At 44.5% G+C, this 19,255-nt stretch overlaps 1 protein-coding gene across 1 annotated transcript in view; it reads left to right on the top strand.

The window, feature by feature from the left end:
* Positions 1-19,255, top strand: part of CAD (carbamoyl-phosphate synthetase 2, aspartate transcarbamylase, and dihydroorotase) — a gene marked incomplete in the record, with an annotated part of 2,299,829 nt that overhangs the window by 1,796,367 nt on the left and 484,207 nt on the right. The window contains 1 exon segment of the mRNA XM_044075466.1: positions 17,898-18,038. Coding sequence (XP_043931401.1) covers positions 17,898-18,038 — 141 coding nt within the window.

The raw sequence follows: 19,255 nt of genomic DNA, 5'->3' as shown, positions 1-19,255 counted from the left end.
TCCCTAGAGGAAGATAGGCATGAAGAGCCTTCAGTGCTAGAAGAACTGCCCTCCTCTCCAGGACGTTGATATGCAGATCGGTCTCGGAAGGGGGCCACTTGCCTTAGACAGTTCTTCCCAAGCAACCCCCCCCCCCCCAGCTGGGAAGCTTCCGTGGTCACTGTGGGAAAGGAAAGAACAAAGGGACATCCCTTGACAAGGTCTGGGGAGAGAATGCACCAGGGAAGAGATCCTCTGCAAGCCCGGGAAATCCGAACTGGATGGGGCAAAGGCAGATCTAGTAGAGACCATTGAATTGCTAGGGTCTACTGGAGAACTCGTATACGAAGTCGTGCAAAGGGTAGTAGATTGATTGTGGCTGCCGTGGGAACCCATAGCCCACAGAACGGTGTCCGCTGAGGGAAGATGAGTCTGGAGAATGTAAGAAACATGAAATGGTGCACTCTTTCCAGGGTGAGGTAAACCCTCCCATTTGTATGGTGTCCAACCAAGCTCCTATAAAGTGTAAGGTCTGGACTGGAGTCTATGATGATTTGCTGAGGTTTATAGTAATGCCCAGACTGTTCACTAATACCAGGAAATAGTCCCTGGCTTGGTACAGCAGATACTTGGTGGGGTCAGCAAGGAGCCAGTCGTCCAGGTAAGGAAAGACCTGAATTCCCTGAAGCCTCAGGTGAGCCGCTACTACTGCCTTCACTTTGGTAAACACCGTGGTGGTTGTGGTGAGACCAAAGGGGAGGGCCCTGAACAGATGATTGGCCCCCAGCCGGAAGTGCAGAAACCTGCGGGCGCGCCTGTTAATTTTGGTATGATAGTACATGTCCTGGAGGTCGATCGAGCACATCCAGTCCTTTTCCTGCAGGTATGGCAGGATGGACTGAAGTGTGACCATCTGGAATGTTTCCTTGGCTACAGATAGGTTCAAGTTGGAAAGATCCAGAATGGGTCTTCGGTCCCCCGTCGTCTTTGGCACTAAAAAGAACCTGGGATAAATGCCCAGTCCTTATTGGTCTAGGGGACAGTTTGAATGACTCGTTTTCTTGGCAGCTTGTCTATTTTCAGTGCTGATACCTCCCTTTGCGTGGGTGGAAAGTCTGGGAGGTGTTTTGGTGGGAAAGTGGGCTCTACGAATGGGATGCAATGATCTCTGGATATGATTTGGAACACCCAGCGGTCTGTTATGGACTCCCATTCCGTTGGGTGTAGCGAGAGTTGATCCCTGACTGCCTCCAGAGATGAGCAGATGGGCAGCCCCTCAGGGCTGCTGTGCGGGCCTGTCCGAAAATGGTTCTCGGACCCCCTCTGCCTCTGGGTCGGTGTCTATTATAACCCCCTCTGCCTCTGGGGGAAGATGAGTCCTGAGTGTCCCAGGAGAACTGAAGATTTCTGAAACCACATCTTCTTTGCCCCTCACTGATTCATAGAGAAGGATGTTTGAGGGGCGGTGAAATGGATCGTAATGGATCGTGATGGCAGATGGTGTCTTCCTCTCCTCGTTCTGGACCAGTGTTTCACGTACAAACTTCCCAAACTGGAAAGAACCATCATAGGGGGCATTAGCAAAGGACATCTTGAAGGGTTCTGAGAATTGACACCGGCAGAGGCAGGTGTGACGCCTCATGGCAACGCCGGGCCCGGCTGCCCTGGCAGCTCCCTCCGTAGCATGGGAAAGGAGGTGCATGGACGTGTTGGCTACTGCCTTTAGAGTTGCCATCCATGTGGAGAACTCTTGCCCTCCGCCGACATGAGCTCCAGGGGTGACTCATCGTCTTTAACCAGGTGACACTGCAGTCTGATGTGTGCCATGCAGATGATCTTCGTTGTTCACTGTTGCAGTCATCACATTTCGGTTATCCCTGCCAGGGTAGCCCTCAACCGGCCCGAATACCATAGACTTAGTATTTCTGCGTTGGTTGCTGTCGCTTGAGGAGTGACGTCATGTCATCAGTGGTATAAGGGAAGGCATCCGACGCCATTACAGCAGTCTTTCTTGCAGTGGAGCCCAAAGCAGAAGCAGTTCATATGAGTGCTGGTCGGCCACTACCCGAGTTTCGTCTTCCGAATTGAAGTTGAAGTCTTCTAAAGCTAAGTACCCTGTTGGGGATCCTTTTATCTTGCACTGACCGATGTCAGAAAAAGTTAACAATTGTCTTGCCTGTGGAAAGCAAATACCACACCGAGACTTTCGTTCTTACTGCATCACTTGCTTAGGCCCAGACCATGACATTACCCACTGTTGCTTTTGTGCTTTGTTCAACACCAGAACTATAAGTTGTCGGGCCCTTATTGTAGCTTGATATTTTCACTTACAGTCCTTGAATTCCGATATGGCTTCGGTTAGCCATCCGACAGTAGATCTTCTGAAAAAAAACTTAAGGATAAAGACAGACAGACTGCCCAGGTCCAAACCTACCGATGACACTTCCGTTAAGCTAGTCAGTTCTCTGGTCCTCAGTGAGGTGCTTTTGCAGCCCCTGATGCCCGCTTCTATGGATTCGCAGGCCGCTACCAAGACCCTTTCGGAGTCTGGTATGCTGCAAAACTCTTCTTCGACTAAGGATCCTGCGGTTGTCTCTCCCATGGATGGGTCCTGAGCCGCTGAGCAGGCACCACCTTCTGAGGAAGTACTTCGCACTACCGATTCTCGACACAAACCGATGACTTCTTTCGTGTCTACTGTTCTTTTCAAAATGACTGAGTTTCTAATGGCCAGGGTACAAACTACACCTAAGAAACCGACCCACTTCCAGGCACCTGCTTCCTTACCCCAGTCTGAGATGCTTAAAATGGCAGAAGACCTTATCATGCTCATCAGGGGAAGCCAAGCTACCCCTTCCAAAAGAAAGAGATCTGTCCCCAGTAGTTTTGTCTGAACAGGAATCTGATGACTGCGATAAATCTGAATATAAAGACAATGCAACTACTATCTGCTTATGAGGATTCTGATGCAGAGGTTTCCATTCCATCAGCCTCTCCACGTGTGGACTTTTCCTTTGGGGAAAACCCTTCATACCTTACGGGAGCATTTCCAGTGGGAATGACAGGACTACCCTCAGTCTAAAAAGAGACTCAGGGAATTCTTAGATCTTCCACAGCACAGACCCCTGGCCATTCCTGGATGTTGTGGACGATGTTTTCCTGGAATCCAGTTTGACTTCTGACACCCTACTTCCTGCACCCAGAAAACCTGACCGGTATTGCAGAGTCCCTGACTCACACAAATTTCATTTCAAAGATCCTACTGTTGACCCTGAGGTAATTTCTCAAAGGCCTAAAGGTATTAAACCAACCTTTGCTAAGAATCCCGCCCCCTCAGATAGGGATTCCCAAGCACTAGACAGATGGGGTAAAAAAGTATACACCTCTGCTACACTTGCAATCAGAGCACTAAATTGCCAGTTCCATATGCTAAAATGTCCGCAACATACAATGGAACTCTTCAAACAAAATGTCTTTCTTTCCTGCTTGTGCAAAATCTAAAGAATTGCAAGAGTTAATGCATTCTGCAAGTCAAGTAACTAAGCACACCTTAGATTGTGGTTTTGACGCCCTAGAAGCTTCTTGCAAAGCAGCAGTCACTGGTTCTGTCCTTAGAAGGCATGCATGGCTTGAAGAACAGCCCTTGCCAGACCATGTTAAATCTAAATTGTTGGATGCACCCTTGCACAAAGACAACTTATTTGGCACTAAGGCAGAGGAGGTCTTAAAAAAGATGGAAGAAAAAGCTAAATCTATGCAGACAGTTGAGGCTTTCTTACAGGTCCAGACACCCAGGTTCAGTAGGCATTGCCCCTCCAAGCACTGGTCCTTTCCTGCTCCCACCAGGTCAGTTCAGCCCAGACCCTGTGGAAGCAGACCCCCCCCCCCTCGACAGCAGCCACAGGGAATGCAGAGATCAAAACAGTGGAATCCCTCCACCTCAAACACAAGGAGTTCTAAGCCACCCCCTCATAGTAAGAACTCAGTGACTCTCCTCCACCACCCCCTCCCTCTGCCCAACTTCACTTACCCTAGGAGGAAAACTCTCCTTTCACGCAAGCACCTGGGCCACCATTACAAGCGACCGCTGGGTCCTCGGCGTGGTGTCCCAAGGATACAAATTTTCTTTCCGCACACTTCCAACCCCAAAAGGATTTCCAGATCTACCTCCAAACCAGTGGGCAGATACCCTGCTCTCTATGAGGGCAATAGAGCATGTTCCTGCAGAACAGAAAGGCCAAGGTTTCCACTCCAGACTTTTTCTGATACCCAGAAAAGAGGGCACCTGGTGCCCTATCCTCGATCAATCCATCCTAAACACCTTCCTGGTGATACTAAAATTCAAAATGCTCACCCTCCAGCAACTGCTACCCATGCTGTCCAAGGATGCTTGGCTAGCCACCCTAGATCTAAGAGACCTAGCTCCACATTCCTATCAGAGAATCCTGCAGGAAATACCTACATTTCAGGGCAGGATCTCTGCACTTCCCTTTGGCTTATCTACTGCTCCCAGAGTTTTCACAAAATGTCTGTCTCAAGCCATTGCTTTTTGCAGACAAAGGACTATTCAAATGTACCCATATTTAGACTGCCTAATTCAGGCAGACAGGAAAAGCTGATTTAAGCACCTGGCCTTTGTAAAGTCCCTACTGACCTCCCTAGGGTACACTATCAACGAAAAGAAATCCAAACTATTACCCACCCAAAGGATTATATTCCTGGGAGAAAGCCTGGACACAGCATCCCAGATGGCATTCCTTACATCAGAAAAACAAACTTACCTGCAGCCTACTTTTCACAACTAGCCACCAGACTCCAGTTATCTGGAAGGAAAATCCTGCAAGCTCTGGGGTTCATGGCATCTTGCATTCTACTCCTTCTGTATGCCAGACAGCATATGAGGAAGCTTCAGTGGTACCTAAAAAGCCTTTGGTGTCAACACTCTCAAGACCTGGAAACTCTTTTATACTCATGATACCTTGCTTCAGGAAAAATTTTCTTCGGTGTGCAACAGTATGCTCCCTCAACAAGGGACTACCTTTCTCACCACCCCCGCTGCCCAGATCCTCACCACAGACTCATCAGACTATATCTGGGGTGCACACCTGAACGGCAGGTGCATACAGGGCCAGTGGACCCCACAGCAAATCCATCTGCACATCAACCAAAAAGAGATGTTAGCTGTCCAGCCTGCATTGACCGCTTTCAGGCCCCTTCTCTCCCCAGGGGCTCTCTTGATCCAAACAGACACCACCACTGTGATGTGGTATATCAACAAGCAGGGAGAGGGACTCACTCCTACCCTCTATGCAGGCTGGCCATGACCCTTTGGCACACAGCCTCTGCCATGAAACTGCACCTGTTAGCACAATTCCTGCCAGATTCTCTAAACTGTATGGCAGATCACTTAAGCAGAAATCTTCTGGATGCACACAAGTGGCAGCTAGACAAAAGAACCTTCACCTTAACTCCGAAATGGGGCACCCTGAAGGTCGACCTCTTTGCCTCCCACACCAACCATCAACTCGGCAAGATGTTCGTGTTTCACTGTTGCAGTCATTGCAATTGGGTTATCCTGCTGGCAGGCTTACCCACAGTCTGCCTGAATTCCAAAGTCTAGGGTCCAGCGTTGGTTGCTGTTGCCTCCTCCCTGACGTCAGTGCACCAGGGGTATAAAAGTTGCAGCCGACGCCATTTTCTTCAGTCTTTTTTTCCACGCAGTGCCCGAAGCAAAGCAGTTCGCAAGTGCCGGTTGGCCGACTCCTGAGATTTTCGTGTTCGAATTTCAGATCTGAAGTCTTCATTAAAACCTAAGTACCCCGTTGGGGAAACTTTTTTCTTGCTCCAGACCGATGTCAGAAAAAGTTAATAATTGTATTTTTTGTGGGAAGCAAATACCTCATAAGGACTTTCATTCCTACTGTATTCCTTGAAATGGGGCACCCTGTAGTTCGACCTCTTTGTCTCCCACACATACCATCAACTCAGCAAGTTCTGCACCAGGGAGCGTCACAGCATGGCTTAGACAGTGGATGCCCTGTCCTTCTCCTGGGTCAATCTATCAGTCTGTGTCTTTCCACCTCTACCTCTCATTGCCAGGGTACTGCTCAAAATAAGGGAGGAAAAACCAAGGACAATTCTTATTGCTCCAAACTAGCCTCGCCAGCACTGGTACCCACTGCTGTGCAGCCTGTCCCCACTGCCACCATGGGATCTCACTCAGACCCCAACCCTCCTGACCTAAAGGGAAGGAGAATTCATGCATCCCCAATTGCAGACCCTCAATTTGGCAGCTTGGCTTATTCCCTAACCATTGATCAATCTGCCAACCTCCGTAAACAGGTACTGGATGTTATGCATGAGTCCAGACGCCCTAGCACTAGAAAGTCTTATGCTGACAAATGGAAAATGTTCTGCACCTGGATTCAGGCTAAGGGAGTCTATACGGCACAGCCCCCCCTCCCTCTCATCCTGGATTACCTAGCTGACCCTGCTACACTGTGGTCTCTCTTTTTCCTCTATTAAAATCCATGCCCCTGCTATCTCTGCTCATTGCCCCACTGAACAGCCCCTCTTCTCACACCCTCTTATCAAACAATTCCTAAGAGGGGCTAGCAACTTGAGGCCACCCAGAAAAGCACCTACCCCAGCATGGGACCTTAACTTTGTGTTGGAAAAGCTCACCCTGCCCCCCTTCGAACCAGCATCTTCAGCAGAGTTAAAATTTCTCTCCTGGAAGACCACTTTTCTTCTGGCCATCACTTCAGCCAGAAGGGTCTCCGAGCTACAAGCACTCATGACTGTAGAGCCCTTCATTTTCCATGCTGACAGGGTTTCCCTCAGGACTAACCCATCCTTCATGCCCAAAGTGGTGTCCAGTGTGGCTCTCAACCAATCCATTCATTTGCCCACTTTTTTCCCTAACCCACAGAGCAAGAGGGAAAGGAATCCTGCACTCTCTAGATGTGTGCACAGACAGCTCAGATTCTATCTAGACAGGACTAATCCAGTCAGAAACTGATCAATTGCTGGTTATCTTTGCTACAGGGGCAGAGGGCAAAACAGTCTCCAAACAAACAATTTCTAAATGGATTGCACACTGCATCCATTTCTGTTACAAGCAACACAGAAAGCTTCTGCCTAAGGGGGTCAGGACTCATTCCACCAGAGCAGCCTCCACCTCTGCAGCTTTCCGCAGAGGAGTCCCCACCAGGGACATCCTGGAGGCTGCCACCTGGACATCTGTTCATACTTTCACCAAACATTACCACCTGCCTGTCTTCTCCAAATCCAGGGCAGCCTTTGCCACTGCAGTCTTGCAGGCATCCTAAGCAGCCCCTAGTCTCCTTGACTGCCTCCACCCTTTTCCTCAGCTTTAGGAATCAACCCAAATGTGATGGCTGCAACAGTGAAACACAAAGAATATGGTACAGTTGTATACACTTACCTTCTCTCTATCTCTCTCCTTACAAGGGACTTTTTGGTATTTACTTTCTACTGGTGGGATTCTTCCACCATAACCTGGCTCCCAATTGGGGACTGCTGACAGGGGAAGAAAAACTGATGTAATGGCGTCAGCTGCCTTACTTTTCTAGTACTGATGACCTGACGTCAGTCCTGTAGCAACAGCAACCGACACAGAAATACTATGCCTCTGGTATTCGGGCCAGCCGAGGGCTACCCTGGCAGGGATAACCCAAATGTGATGACTGCAGCAGTGAATACACTCGAACATCTACATTTATGGTAAGTGTACACAACTGTGCTTTCAGCGCCCTTATGGCAAAGGTTGCTGAAGCATACACCCGCTTCCCCAAACGGTTCATAGTCCTCAACTCCCGGTCAGGAGGATGGACCATAGAGCTCTCATGTGCGAGCTCTCTTTGTGGCAGCTACCACCATCATAGCGTCTACTGGGGACTCCTTATTCCAACTAATCCTGCCTGGTGGGGGACTGAGAATTTTATCTGGACGCTTGGGAATAGGATTCACAGTGTCCGGTTCCTTCCATTCCTGAGATGTTATCAGGTCCCCAAGCTGTTCCGGGGGAGGGGACACCCAGGAGGTAGATGGACCCATGCTGAATGCCTCTAGGAACACTGACTCATCTGTGGTTGGTTTTTGGTTAGACCACCCCCCTTTGGCGAAGGAGTTCCATGATATGGGAGGGTGACCTGGGGGAACCTTCCTCCAAGATGGTGTCGTCCGTTAGGGACTGTGGAGATGATTCCAGATGTCTCCTTTTGCAGGTCTCTTTGCAAGGACCCCCCTCAGTGTGACTGTCTGGAAGGGACTCACAAACAAGTTGCTCTCGAATGGGAGCTTCGTGAGGCAAATCAAGCATGGACTGTCCCTGAGAGGACAGGAAAGTCGGGGCCGTTCCCAGAATTGAGGGAGTCTGGATGGAGTCAGAGGACGAGATGGTCTGAGGTCTCGACACACTTGAGAGACCCCTCTCCACCACGTCAAAGGCAGAGGGAGAGTGGATGTCCTGAGAAAAGGGCAGAGGAGCTGTTCCCTTTGGATCCAACAGGGGAGTTTGAGCTGAGACTGCAGGAGCCGAGATGCCGAGAGGGAGACTGCACTCTGACAAACTTAGAGCCCACAGCACCCCCTTGGATCTGACGCCGAGGATAGAGCTCCAAGAGCTCGGATCCGATCCGGTCAGATCTAACACACTCAAGGCAGTGGCTGGTGTCGAGGTACAGGGTACCATCATTGCCGACTGTCCGACCCAGAGGACCCTCGGATCTAAAGACTCCAAAACAGATGGTCTGAGATTGGAGAAGGAGTTAGGGGTGAAGAAAGGCTGTGAGCTCCCCACTCTGGAGGGAGAGGGGGCTGGCAAGATTCCCATCTGGATCTGGGTGTGGATGAACTTCCCCATCCTGTCCATCTTGTCCTCGCTAAGACTACGGGTTGACTGGGAAGATGAAGCTACTGACACCAACCGGGAGTGCTGGTGAGGGGAAGCCCTTGAGTGTGGCCTAGATGTCTCCGGCTCCGGGGAGAACCTGGGTGAGTGGAGCCAATGAGTACTAGGCCTAGGAGTGGTCTTAGCTTTAGCTGGAGACCCTGCTGGATCCAAGCAGTCCAGAGACTGTTTTCTAGATTTGTCTTTCCTGTGTTTGTCTCCCTCCCCAGACCTCATGGCTGGAGCTTGAGGCCCACGGGCCTGGGGAGAAGCGGAATTAGAAGCGGCAGTGGGACATGCTGCCGAAGCAGAAGTTACAGGGACAGCTGTTCCCGATGAAGGGAGCAAGACCTTCATGATTAACTTAGGCCTCCTGTCCATCAGGGCCCGCTGGTTGAAGCCCGCACAGATAAAGGCATGAGGTAGGTAAGTGGGCTGTGCACAAGCACACTACGCACAGAGTGTGGCCATCGGCTGGGGAGAGCTTATGGCCGCACTCCGTGCACTTCCTTAAGACTAGCTTGGGGGTCTCAGCCATCTTAGGACACAACAAAATCTCCAAGTCTTTACAGGCACTCGCACATACACTTGCTCAGAGGAGAGGGAAGGCCAAAGGGAAAACTACTACTTTACTCTTTTTAACTTGGAAAACAACGCTGGGCAACATGGGTATAGGGTGGTTAAAAGTTAAAGGGAAGAACCTACTCTCACACCTGAAAGGGAAAAGGCAGTAAAATTACCCCAAAAAGCCTAGAGCTCAGCGAACACAATGTGTGGCTTTTCAGCGGTAAGCGAGATCTGGAGGAAGGAAATATAGTTTTTCACATGGAGAATACTTTTTCAAGTGTTGAAGTACAAACAGCACTCTGCTACTGTCTTCCCTGGTTGTTTTCTGCAGCAGGGTTGTACAAATGCTTGCTTGACTGACCTCTTTGTATTTAAATCTTTTACTGCTTAGCTTAGTATATTGGTAAGCCACTGATTAGTGGCATTAGATAATAGGTTATCTTTAGGTGACCACCTTGCATTGAAACAGACATACCAGCTTCACTGACCAAGTGACTAGTTTATGTGAACCAAACCAAAATATATATATATATATATATATATATATATATATATATATATATATATATATTGAGTCATGGACCAGGGTTTACATGGAAACATCCATACTAGAGTTTTGCACAACTTGCAGTTCACCGAGTTCTAAAGACCGATTACATTGCTTGTGGTCAGAGAGAGAGAAAACGAGTGTAATTCTGGTTGTGTGTGAGAAGTAACAAAATACAAACTCTGCCTCAGTGTCTTTTGCCAAGAGGTAAAGAAAGACTTGAAGCACTAGACAGATGCATTCAAATTGCAATGGTAGGCAAGCATAAGGTCCAACATCGTCCCCCCTTTTACTGTAGACATGAGATACTTTTTTACACAAGACTAGGACTCAGTGGTGTTAAGTTTTAAATGCATGTTCAGTCACCCATTGTGAGACTGTGAAACAAGAGCGTATTTTATTTGTAGTGATGGCCAGGTGCTCTGTAAATTTCATTTCATATGCTTGCCTTACCAGGTACACTGGCTTGGTTAATTTATCAAAGTGAGCTTAGTTGCTGTTTGCCTGTGCACTGTTAAACTGTGGCCATACCAAATTAAAAAAAATGTATTTTCCAAGGAGAGCCACCCTTGCAATCTGACAGTGCACTTGAGTTTTCAGAGCTGTAAAATGTAGAATCAGTGCCAAAAATAAAATTCTTCAGCAAACACTGATGCATTCTGTCATAAGGATTTTATTCTTTAGCACAAAAGTTTAGATAGCAGAATATATGGCACAAGCAGTAATTCAAATATCCATTAGACACTAAATCCAGGTGTAGCTCCTGTCACAAGCAGCTGGAAGATTACCTGCTGATTGTGTGACATCTTATATAGGTTCTTTGCTGCGTTCCGTTTGACCTGCTTGCATGTAAAAACTGTTTCTTGAGAGTAGGCCTGTCTCACTTTTTTTTCACCTTGGAACTCCTGGTAACAACTTTCAGTTCAGATAATTCTGAGAAAGCATGTACTGTACAAGATGCACTGATTGAATAACTGCAAATTGTTACATGTCCTGCACTGCTGAAACAGTTTCTGTTCTGCTGCTGCCATTATCTGAAATAAAAAGAAAATGCAGATTGTTCCGCGAGGAAAGGTAATCTTGAAAGGAACTGGGATTTGTTAAAAACAGAACAAAAGGCAGAATTTTTTAGAGGACAATTGCAGTAGATTGCTGTAATCACACTTTTCTTCAATTTTGCTCTTTGCTTTGATTTAAGCCATAGAATGTGTTTCACTTCATTTCATCTTTAAAAAATATCTGTAATTCCCTTTTTTTTTATTTTCTTTTTTTTATTATTTTTAGTCATTTTAACAACTATCTTGTCTTGCTGTACAGCCAAGGGTTTCCGGGGGTGGTACATTGTAGGACTAGTTCCAGTACTTTTATTTTAACTTGTTTTCCTGAGTTGAGATCATTTTATTATTCTCAAGTCTTTTATGTGTAACTGTGTTGGTAGGATGTTATGCTACAGTGAATATTTATAGGAGATTGGAAGTCTAAATTTGCAACAATACTTTTTTTTTTTTTTTTTTTTTTTTTTTTTTTGAGGGCATTTTGATATACATTTGCAAGGAAACCTTAGTGCATCTGTGTACTGAAAGAATGCAACTCATGTAAAACATTCATATTTAACAATTATTAGCCAGGCAGGAATGCATGTCCTCAAGATGCTGTCCTTCAGCAGCCGTTTTCCTGGATGAAAAAAATGGTACTGTAGTCCATGAAACCAAACATTTTTAAGTACTTTGTCCACTTTGAGTTGAAGTCTTGTTAACTTCTTTACTGTTACTGAAACTGTAGACATTTTCTAGCAGCAGTTGCATTTTCTTAACTGTTCAATTAACTACTGATCCCAAGCAATTAGTACCGTTTTTAGTTAACTCTGGTGTTTTGATCTGCCTACAAATGGGATAAAGTATAGCATTACCACCCTTTGTAACATTTTAACTCTCATTAGACAATTTGATGTTTTTCCTTAGCTATGAAAAGCGCATGTGCATTAAACATGTTCAGAACAGTTTGTTACAATGTCCTAGTTGGTTCTATTTATTTGCCTAATGGCCACAAAGATCAGTTGTATGTTTTCTGCTTGTGCCAGTGACGGACTCCCGCAGTGTTTGTTCACAAGGGTTCGAGTTAAGTCTAACACACAAACCCTCCACAGCCATATACCTTTGTATTTGTGGACTGCAGCTGATTCAGTAGGGAATGTTGGGAAGGCAGGATATCTGTTTAGTTTTAGAGCAGAATACTCCATGTGTTCTTCAGAGTGCTCTGCCTGCAAGTAGTATGCAAAGTTGTTTTTTTTTTGTTTGATTTTATTGTTCCTGTCTTTGATCTGGATGTAAATTTAGATGTCTTATTGACTCTTACAATTTAAATGAGTTACATATGTAGTCTTTGTCTTGCATTTTGTTATTTGTGTTTCAAAAAGACTGTATATCCAATTGTTTAGTCCATTACATCGGCTGCCTTGTCTCAGGGCAGTAAAGAATATCTGACTAGAGCTGCCAGCTATTAATTTATTTTAATTTTTGAACTGTATTTTTAAGTTCAGCATTCAGAGTCATGCTACACACTGCTGTTAGTATTAACTTGTTTCTGTTGACAGATGAATTTCTTGTTAGTCTTTTTCAGGTTTTACCTCTGACCTGGATGATGGTATCTGACCTTACAGTCTCAAAATCTGTACAGGTTTTGAATCTTTTCATCTCATTCTTAATAGCCCGTGTAAACCGCTGTGCTGGCATTTGTTCTTTTCTTACCATGTTTTAGCCGAACATCTATTGTACGTTGTAGATCATCATCCTTGGAAAGCATAGAATATTTTAACAGTGTTGTCATTATTCTCTGTCTCATTTTAATAGCAAGTTTTCCTATAAAAAAGCAAATCTTAATGCCTTGTTTCCTTCAGAATTCTGTTGATGCTTCTTAAAACTAAAAAGTAGGTTTTCATGTACAAAATGAAACCTTAATGGCAGTTTCCTTCAGCATTTTCTTATATTTTTTAATCTGCCATATTCTGTAACTTAAGGTACTAGCTGCAGTACTACAGTTACTAGTGTAAAAGAGGTGGATCATTGCATCATTAATGTTGCAGATTGGAATGGAATGCTTAATTTTATGATCGCACAGAGGAATGCTATCAGAAGACAGTTTGTGATGTTGCAGAAAGCGTTTTTTTGCAGAGGATGATGTAGTGCATTCCTTAGAGGAGGAGTAAGTGGATCTGATCATGTTTTGAGGATTGCTTTGGCTCACCAAGCCACTGCTTAGTGGTAACCTTCATTAGCGGCTGGGCAGAAGCATTGCACTAGCATGGTGGAAAGCGCAGTAAGCTCCCGCAGTGTTTTGGGTAGCTCATCTCCCCAGCCAGGGGTGAGGCTAGAGCCTGGACCATAGAAGACATTCTCCGTTGTTGCTGTGTTGTGAGAACACAAGCAACCCTCATGAGTGCCCTGCTTGATGGCTGCATTCAAGGGCAGCTCTTGACCCTGTAAAGCAGTGGTCCACAGACACCAGGCCGTGGATCATTTGGTACCAGATCATACAGAAAGAAGTGAAACTTTTAGGTACAAAGTGAAAAGAAAAAGTGAATGTGTGTTTGTGTCTGCTTGTGTGTGTGATTGAATGCGTGAATGAAGCAGAATGTATGTGTGTGTGAAAGCAGAAGAGACTGTGTATGAGAGAGAGAAAAGTGAGATCCATCAAGCTGTTTTACACTCACTAAGCAGTGCTTTTGCTGTTTAGCAAGTGTAAAATCAAGGAAACTGAAGTGTGTGTCTGTGTGTATGTGAGTGAATGTGTGCATGAAAGCAAAAGAGACTGTGTATGCATGTGTGTGTGAGAGAGAGTAGAGTGAGCATGATTCCTGGCAGCCGCAATTAAGAGGTTTGTGTACCTCTCACACAATAAATCTGGACAGAGCCACAAATAATAGGGACAGATTTTAAGTATTGCTCTTAGAAAGTTGCTAGAATAAGGATGCCATTAGTGTTTTCTGAGGGTATGAAGTCAGAAACTCCAGATAAGTTAAGCCCACAAGTTAACCCTAGCTAAAATGAGTAAAACGACAAATATCACGCTAGTCCAGGAGTAACTGTCGTTAAGGTAATTTATTCAATAGGTTTGAGATGAGCACTTTCGTTTTTCACAGAAAGCTTCATCAGATCTTCTTTCCGCTAAAAACCATTAAAAACAGGAAGAGTTCATGTCGACTAGTTATAAACTTGCCTTCCTGTTTTTAATGTTTTTTAATCTGTTGAAGTTTTCTTCTGTGAAAAACCTAAAGCGCTTATCTCAAACCTGTTGAATAAATTACGTTAATGGCAGTTACTCCTGGACTAGCGCATTATTTGTTGTTTTAGCAGTTTATAGTGTTTACTTGTTTGCCTTTGTTATTTAAAATGAGTAAAAAAAAAACAAACCTCTCTGGAGAGCTTCTTTGGAAAAGGGGAAAGACCCAATGATGAGACAGCAGATGACTGACTGCCAACAAAAAGAAAGCTGCATTTAAAAGAAAATACTGAGTCCTACTTAAATTATCGGTTTATTGCGACAGGTGATTCACATGTTCCAAGCCTGCTCTGTATAATATGTAGTGACTGGCTATCCAGTGAGGCCATGAAGCCTTCGAAACTGCTTTGCCACATAGAGACCAAGCAACCTGCATTAAAAGACAAGCCTTTGGAGTTTTTTGAAACAAAAAAAAAACATAAACACGAAGGACAGAAGCAGTTATTGAAGGCCACCACATTAACAAATCTGTCTGCACTGGGAGTTTCACACTTAGTGGCCAACCGTATTGCTAAGGCTAAGAAGCCTTTTATTGTTGGTAAAGACGTGGTCTTGCCTGCTGCTAAGCATATTTGTCATGAACTTTTAGGAGAGGCTGCAGTTAAAAAGGTAGCACAGGTTCCTCTTTCTGCTAGCACCGTCACTAGACAAATTGATGAAATAGGGCATTGAGACACAATTGTTAGAGGGGATTAATGAGTCACCGTGGTACACAATACAGGCTGAGTCTACTGATGCTGAAAACAAAGCAATAAGACTTGTTTTTGTGCAATATGTATTTCAGCAGAATGTGCATGAGGATGTATTATGTGCATTATCATTGCCAACTAACACCACAACAGCAGAACTGTTTGTCTTTGATTACATATTAGGAAAACTGACTTGGTCCTCAAGTCGGTGTATGCAAGGAAGGAGCTGCTGCCGTGACTGGATAGCTTTCTGGTTTCACAACTCAAGTCAAGGAGGTCACACCTGTAATGTGAGCCTACACACTGTCATTCACAGAGAAATGCTGGTTAGCCGAAAAATGTCACCTGAACTTAACAGTGTTTTGAATGATGTTGTTAAAGTTATTAACCACATCAGAGTACATTCCATTAACTCGCGGCTGTTCAAGCAGCTTTGTGAGGAGATAAATGCAGAGGACAAATGTCTTCTGTTATACACAGAAGTTAGATGGCTTTCTAAAGGTAGGTCGCTGGTCAGAGTGTCTTGAGTCACGAGAGCCACTCCAGAGATTTTTTTTAGAAAAGCAGTTGCCACTGGCAACACATTTCAGTAACACAGAATGGATTGCAAAACTCACTTGTGTGACCCATTCAACCTGCTCAACGAACTCGGTCACTTCAGGGGAGAAGAACAGTCTTCAAGTTGACAGTGTCTTCATTCAAACCTAAACTATATATACGGGGACAGTGAGTGAATATGGGGATATCTGGCATGTTTCAAACATTGGCATGGATTTTGGAAGGGACTGAACCTTGGCCTTCACTCTTTCAACTGGTGCATGATCACCTGTCATTGCTTTTAAAAGAGTTTGAGTATTACTTCCCAACCACAAAAGAACCACGAACTGGGAAGGAGTGGATCCGTGACCTATTTGTGAACATGCCAGCTGAATCGACCTAGTCCGTTCTGGAAGATCATCAACTGCTTGAGATTGCAGATGACAGTGTTCTTAAAAGTATGTTTGATACAACTTCAACTCTGCCAACGTTCTGGATTAAAATCAAAGTGGAATATTCTGAGATTGCCACAAAAGCACTGAAAACCCTGCTTCCATTTCCAGCATCCTATCTTTGTGAAGCGGGGTTTTCTGCTATGACAGCAACCAAAATGAAATTATGGAATAGACTGGACATAAGGAACACACTTCAGGTGTCATTGTCTTCCATCACCCCTAGATGGGACTGTCTTGTTGCAGGAAATCAAGCTCAGAGCTCCCACTGATTCTGCATTATGGTGAGTTGTATTTGTTATGCACTTTGTTTTATTATGTGCGTGCGACAGCAGGTCCGTGGAAAATTGTCTTGCATGAACCCGGTCCGTGGTGCAAAAAAGTTGGAGACTGCTGCTGTAAAGTACTGAATACATTCCTCATACAAGACAATGAATGGACTTACCCTGCTTCACAGCAACAGGGAGCAAACTTATTAAAAAAATATCTTCAGGCAAACTCCTGGCATAAACTGCATGGTGTTTTTACCTTGCGGTACTTTCGTAAGGAAGAACATTGGAGTGTTTTTTCTTACTTTCTGGTCCCTTGAGCTTGATTCTTTAAGCAGATTAAGTATCACCTTTGAACAAATGCCGAGTGACTCTGGGTAAATTATTTCCTTTACCAACAAGGTGCAAGGTACATTCATGATTTGCTGAAATCTGCCCCACCACCACCACCACACAAACTTGATTTGTTTTCGTTTGTATGTAAATTAGAAAGCCATATAATTTGTATTTTTTCATGGTAGTTTTTCTAGCTTTTGTTTCTTTTCCAATTTTTGGACTATATTCTTAAATTGTAAATACAGACAGATTAGTTTGAGAATACCATTTGGTATAGTTATTGTACACATCTTTAAATCTTTTACTTCTTGCCTCAGTTTCTTTTACTTTAAGCTGTATTATACTTTTGATATTTCTCGTTATCCGTTTTCTCTCTGCACCTAGATTATGCCATCATCTATTTGGGTTTTTTTTTTTGTTTTTTTCGCTGGTTTACATACTTATTTTTTCATTTTATGCAAGTTTTGTTATTCATAGTCTGAGTATATATTCTTAATGTGTACTCCTGGACATGGTCTGAAAAATAGTACTTTTAGATCAGAGCCCTTCCCTATATATAAAAATAACTGGATGGACCTGCTGGTTGAGAATTCCCTAAAACGTCTGTGTTTATTGTTTGTGTACAGGTACTGAACTTCATTGCAAAAGGGCCCTCTTGAAGAGCAACAGATGAGATGCGACACTTTCTGTTCTATTAGTCTTTACACTTTCCAGAGATACTTAAACATTACAAGTTTTGTATGCTTTTTTCCCCTCTTGCATTGTTTTTGCTGTTTGGGTTCTATATTTGTAAAAGTTGTGGTTTTTACCAGTCATTGTATGCTGCAAATTTAGAGAATTGTGACTGTAAAGTATTTTTTTCTTTTGTTACTATAAGCATAATTTTCCATTTAGGGAAAATAACCAGTACTGACTTAGAGACTTGCTCTCTCATATTAGATCGGGCCTGTATGTGAGCAGAATTGTCAGTGTGGACATTTGCTTCATTCTGGTACGGGAGACTGTTCTGTGTCATCTTATGTTTATTTAGTTGAGTCTCTTCCTGAATGGCAAACTGTTCATGGGAACAGTAGAGACAGCAAAGTCATGGTTGGGAACAACTCCAGAAGTCATGCAGCTTGGGATTGGAATTGGATTTTTTTGTCTTTTTCACTCTATTCCTGCTGTGAGCAAATCATGACAAATGATCACCTACTATAAATGTTGTAGAAAAGAAATAAGGCGGTTTGTAAACCTTAGTCTAATTGTGTTTGTCGTGCTTCTGTGTTAGAAGCCTTAGTTGTAAATTGTTACATTAATGTATAGCAACTCACTTATTGTATTTTACAGGTTGATTTGGAGCACGAGTGGACATTTCCCAGTTGCATGCAGTTTACCAAATCCAAATGGACCCCATTCGAAGGCATGAAAGTGAAAGGAAAAGTAAGGAGGGTCATTTTGAGAGGAGAGGTGGCTTATATCGATGGACAGGTATGATCAGCAGCAGAGCACTGTACTAAAAACAGTTTTACATTTTTATATTTCTCTTGTGCTGAACTCTGAGAGACTGACTGTCATAAACCCATACAATCACATGTTGGAATTCTCTGATTAGTGCAGGGCAATTTAGAAATGCCTGACTTGGGTACAACATTCATCTATTATCTGGCCTTTGCTATCCCAGCTGTGTGCATTTACATGGGACATATTCTGTGTGGTACAGCCATCAGTTTGGATCATTGTACAAGTTGGTTTAGTTCTTTACTAGGTCTGTCAGCTCCTGGTGTGGGAGCATATTGCAGATATTTGTGTAAAAATCCAACATCCTCATTGATGAGTCATATGATTTGGCTCATCTTTTCCATCATTAACATACTGGGCTTCTCCAAGGACATTTCTGTTTCAGTTGCATTGTGCTCAGTGGAGCTACATGCTGCAGTGTTGCGCTGTGACAGCATAAGTGTATCTAGCTCTTGAGCGCAGCAGTAGTTTCCTGCTGCTTGCATTGTTTGCATTTCCATCCTAATGATTCTGACTCATGTTGGTGAAGAGTTCACACTTAGTGTTACCCAAGTAGAAGTTTAATTGTTCTCTGGTAGTTAGAGTGCTAGTAAAAACTTGTAGTAGTAGTATTGCTTACACTGTCTTGAGGAGGGGTAGAGTGTCTGACTTGGCCATAGATCCACTAGGACAATAGGTGGTTGAAAGCTCTTCGCATGAAGATGGATGGGAAGTTCCTGTGCACAGCCTCAGCCTACATCAAAGCACTGTTACAAGGAATGAGGCTTGGATGATGGGTCAGAGCAATTCCATTTTTAAAATTACCTTCCACGTTCCTGCAGATGCTAAGTTTATCTTCTGTAAACAAGGTGTCAAGTCTGCACCATTTGTCTACCTCAGCAGATGCGAATGTGCCTTCACTGGCTACCAGCCATTGGGGGGGGGGGGCAAGCATCTCAAGATGGAAACGTCTGATTGTGGGGGCTGCTCGTTGAAGTCACGCACCTGTAGTTTAGTGGTGATTAAAAGCAAGACCACTGCACCCTCGGTCTTTGCCGGGCTCAGCAGGATTTGTTGGTCTTGGTAGAAGGACTGTCGGGTTATTCTGTTTCCGAGCCTGTGGCTGAAACCATAGGCATCAGGCAGATATTTCTTATGTGAGAGCTTGAGGGTGTGTGGCAGGCTTGGTGCCACTGCAGAGCCTGATA

Source organism: Protopterus annectens, chromosome 6.part1 (assembly GCF_019279795.1).
Source record: "Protopterus annectens isolate FY-2018-M chromosome 6.part1, PAN1.0, whole genome shotgun sequence".
NCBI classification, from domain to species: Eukaryota; Metazoa; Chordata; order Ceratodontiformes; family Protopteridae; genus Protopterus; species Protopterus annectens.
This window is presented reverse-complemented; position numbering and strand designations above follow the sequence as displayed.